The 5000-nt window shown below is 31.3% G+C and overlaps 1 protein-coding gene across 1 annotated transcript in view; it reads left to right on the top strand.

Annotated features, from left to right (window-relative positions):
• The first annotated feature begins 4824 nt into the window (after positions 1–4824).
• Positions 4825–5000, top strand: part of LOC143029509 (serine/threonine-protein kinase grp-like) — a 1011-nt gene continuing 835 nt past the window's right edge. Inside the window, exon 1 of the mRNA XM_076192169.1 lies at positions 4825–5000. This exon is cut by the window's right edge and continues 835 nt beyond it. Within this exon, the coding sequence (XP_076048284.1) occupies positions 4825–5000 (176 nt within the window).

Here is a 5000-nt window from a genome sequence, read left to right as displayed (position 1 = left end):
TGAGAGCTTATAGAATTTGTTCCCCTGAGTTTTTGGATCAAGAAATACAACTTATCTATGATATTGGAGAAAATTTAAAATATCCAAAGCATCTGATTGATAAAACAAAAATCAAAGCTAGGAATTTTTTTCTTAATACTTCGCAGGTCAAAGAATTTAATTATAAAGATATGTTAACAATTCCGTACCACGAAAATCTCATCAATCTTCCTAGCATTTTTTAAAAATTTGGTATCCAGATAGTATCTAAAAACAATAACATTATGAGCCTGTTAATTAAAAATTCTTTAAGAAGTAAAGAAGGTTGTATTTATAACATACCATGTAAAAACTGTGATTTTATTTATATAGGCCAAACAGGCAAATGTTTAGATGAAAGAATAAGCCAACATAAATATAGTATTAGAACGGGGCAAGTGTCCAGTGGATTATTTGTCCACCAAAGGGATTATGGTCATAATATTGACTGGGGAAATTCTAAGATAATTACTTCTTGTAATAATGTTATAGAAAGAAATATTATGGAATCTTGTTTCAGAAAAAGAAATTTTGGAAATAACATGAACTTGAGTTTGGGTTCATTTAAATTGGACAATTTTATTATTGACAAAATTGTGTGTGATAGTATGTAACATGGGACCTTTCTGAATATAGCATTAGAACGGGGCAAGTGTTCAGTGGATTATTTGTCCACCAAAGGGATTATGGTCATTATATTGACTGGGAAATTCTAAAATAATTACTTATTGTAATAATATTATAGAAAGAAAGATGATTGAATCTTGGTTCATAAAAATAAATTTTGGAAATAACATGAACTTGAGTTTGGATTTATTTCAATTGTACAATTTGATTATTGACAAAATTGTGTGTGATAATATGTAACATGGGACCTTTCCGAATATCCTCTGTCTTCTTATGTATATATTGTTTCTTTCTGTATTGCTTTTCTGTACTTTTGAAAATGTCTTAATAGACGAAAACTTTCGGTATCCGTTTTTTCAATTTCCCGGTAGTTTCTGCAAAAATAGTTCTTCACGTATGTTTTGTGATTTCTTTGCATATATATATATATACATATATATGTATATATATATATATATAAACACACACACACACACATATTTATATATATATATAATGTATATATGTATGTATATATATATATGTATATATATATATATATATATATATATATATATGTGTGTGTATATATATACAGAAAAAATCACTGGGAAATAAGCTTAGCCCGAACGTTTTCGTCTATTTAAGACATTACCAAGGAATACACAGTTACTGAGACATAGGTGGATATATACATACATAAAGTAGTAGACAAACTAGGAACATGGGAAGGACACACAAGATGCTTCATAATCAGGTCGAGACGTATGTTTACTTATAAGGACGTTTGGTCACATGACGTTACGTCACCCCGGCCTAGTAACACTTGGAGAATTTTTTACAATTTTATCAATAATAAAATCATTAAGTTTATATAATCCTAAACTTAAATTAATATTATGGTCAAAGGTTTGCTTAATGTGACTAGATTCGATAATGTTTCTTTCTAATAAAGATCTACAAGAAATTATTACATTAGAATTATCACAGTCAATAGGATGGGTGTGGTCTCTTACATGGATAAAAAGGCCACTGGAACTTTGCTCACTCCTTTTACTATATTTGTGCTGATTTATCCTAGTTTTTAAGTCTTTACCAGTTTGGCCGATATAAAATTTGTTACATTTAAGGCATGGAATAGAGAAAACACAACCCTCATTTACTTCAGGCCAATTTTTAATGAGCTTACTTTTTATAGTATCATTATTTTTGAAAACCAAGTTGATGTTGAATTGTTTGAGAATATTAGGCAGACCAACTAATTTCTCACTGTAAGGAAGAACCAAAAGGTTCTTTTTGTCAAATAATTTCCTTTCGTGTGAGGTGTTATGGAAAGTTTTGTAAGCCATTTTATGAAAAGTTTCTACTACGTGTTTTGGATATTTTAATTCAGAAGCTATGCTATATATCTTCCTCAGCTCATTATCCAAAAATTCGGGGCTACATATCCTGTAAGCTCTAAGAAACATAGAACTAAAGACAGAAAGTTTTGTCTTCCGATCATGAGCCGAGTAAAAGTGGACATATGATGCGACATTAGTTGGTTTTCTATAAACGTCATATTTAAATTGTCTGCCATTTCGATGAATTAAAATATCCAAAAATGGTAATTTATTCTCTATTTCTATTTCAAAAGTGAATTTGATTGAAGGGACCATACAATTTAGTTTTTCAAGGAATAAATTTAAGTTACGCTCAACTGGCCAAAGACACAAAATATCATCAACATATCTTTTCCACACAACTTGTTGGGGAAGAATCCTAGGTAGTAGTTTCATCTCAAAGAATTCCATGTACAAGTTACTAAGTACTGGGGACAGAGGGTTTCCCATAGCCATACCAAATTTTTGTACATAGAATTCACCATTAAAAAAAAATTACAATTTACAAAACACAACTTAATGAGTTCAATTATGGTTTTAGCTGGAAGTGGCAACTCATGTTTTGATAATAATTCTTCTTCAAGATATACCAATAAGCCAATTATGGGAACACGGGTGAAGAGCAAAGTTATATCAAAACTAATTAGTTTAAAATCATAACAAATTTCTAGATTATTCAAATAATTAACAAAATCAACATTATTTGTGACGCGGAGAAGAAGATATTGTACCCACTAAAGGACTCAAAATGGTAACAAGCCATTTGGATAAATTGTTAGTGACAGATCCTGTGGAACCGATGATGGGTCTAACTGGATAACCAGTTTTATGGGTTTTAATCAATCCATACATGTAAGGCAAGGAAGAGGACAAAGAAGAAAATGTTTTATCAGATGTTCATGTCCTTTCAGAATCTTTGTAACACTACGAATAAACTCACTATTTACGGATTCAAGCGGGTTTTTAGTAAGTTTTGTATATGTTTCACAATCTCCCAATAATGTTTCCAGGTTCTTTTTGTTAAATAATTTCCTTTCGTGTGAGGTGTTATGGAAAGTTTTGTAAGCCATTTTATGAAAAGTTTCTACTACGTGTTTTGGATATTTTAATTCAGAAGCTATGCTATATATCTTCCTCAGCTCATTATCCAAAAATTCGGGGCTACATATCCTGTAAGCTCTAAGAAACATAGAACTAAAGACTGAAAGTTTTGTCATCCGATCATGAGCCGAGTAAAAGTGGACATATGATGCGACATTAGTTGGTTTTCTATAAACGTCATATTTAATTTGTCTGCCATTTCGATGAATTGAAATATCCAAAAATGGTAATTTATTCTCTATTTCTATTTCAAAAGTGAATTTGATTGAAGGGACCATACAATTTAGTTTTTCAAGGAATAAATCTAAGTTACGCTCAACTGGCCAAAGACACAAAATATCATCAACATATCTTTTCCACACAACTTGTTGGGGAAGAATCCTAGGTAGTAGTTTCATCTCAAAGAATTCCATGTACAAGTTACTAAGTACCCCAGGGACAGAGGGTTTCCCATAGCCATACCAAATTTTTGTACATAGAATTCACCATTAAAAAAATATTACAATTTACAAAACACAACTTAATGAGTTCAATTATGGTTTTAGCTGGAAGTGGCAAGTCATGTTTTGATAATAATTCTTCTTCAAGATATACCAATAAGCCAATTATGGGAACACGGGTGAAGAGCGAAGTTATATCAAAACTAACTAGTTTAAAATCATTAAAATTTCTAGATTATTCAAATAATGAATAAAATCAAAATTATTTGTGACGTGGGAAGAAGATATTGTACCCACTAAAGGACTCAAAATGGTAACAAGCCATTTGGATAAATTGTTAGTGACAGATCCTGTGGAACCGATGATGGGTCTAACTGGATAACCAGTTTTATGGGTTTTAATCAATCCATACATGTAAGGCAAGGAAGAGGACAAAGAAGAAAATGTTTTATCAGATGTTCATGTCCTTTCAGAATCTTTGTAACACTACGAATAAACTCACTATTTACGGATTCAAGCGGGTTTTTAGTAAGTTTTGTATATGTTTCACAATCTCCCAATAGTGTTCCCATTTTTTCAATGTAATCTAATTTGTTAAGAATGGCAATGCAATTGCTTTTATCAGCTCTAGTAATGTGTAACTGTTCATCTATTTTTAACTCACAGTAAGACTTAAAAAACCTTTTAGGACAATTTGGAATACCATGTGCTGATAAAAAAGCATATACATAACCCTTGCTGATGTTGATATTTTGAGTAGAGACATCACCAAAATTTTCTAAATTGCAAACCACTTTGGCCACGTCAACATAGTCAACTTCGTGTTGAGTTGCTGCGAAACTAAAACCATATCCTAAAGCACATGTTGTTGCACTATTTAAAGGTTTATCAGATTTACATATACATATATATATATATATATATATATATATATATATATATATATATGCATATATACATATGTATTTATATGTATATATAAATACATATATATATTTATATATATATATGTATTTATATGTATATGAATACATATATATATATACATATACATATATATATATATATATATATATATATATATATATATATATATATATATATATGTACGTATGTATGTGCATATATACCGGGTATATGTATGTATTAAATTTTGGGAAAGATGGAGACAACGGCCACTGTATTACATCTCAGATGTTCATCTATTGGTACTTCGCATAGCCCTCTCGCGCCCTCCTCTCAGTCTCTTGTTCCAGAGAACTTCAGTCGCCGCCGCCATGATCTCCAGCAGCTCTCAGCAAGCCCAGGAGGAAGAAGAATGGAGATCAGGAGGGAGTTCAAGCAGGAGTTTCGCCTTCAAGAAATCCAGCGTCGAGGAGTGGTCCTACACAGACTTCCACCTTCCTGGCTCCGAGACCAGCTTCAACGTAAGAAAAAAACGTTCCCTCTCGTC

Source organism: Oratosquilla oratoria, chromosome 1 (assembly GCF_046742065.1).
Source record: "Oratosquilla oratoria isolate Oo_2021 chromosome 1, ASM4674206v1, whole genome shotgun sequence".
NCBI lineage: Eukaryota > Metazoa > Arthropoda > Malacostraca > Stomatopoda > Squillidae > Oratosquilla > Oratosquilla oratoria.
The sequence above is the reverse complement of the archived record's forward strand: the minus strand, read 5'-3'. Positions and strand labels throughout refer to the sequence as shown.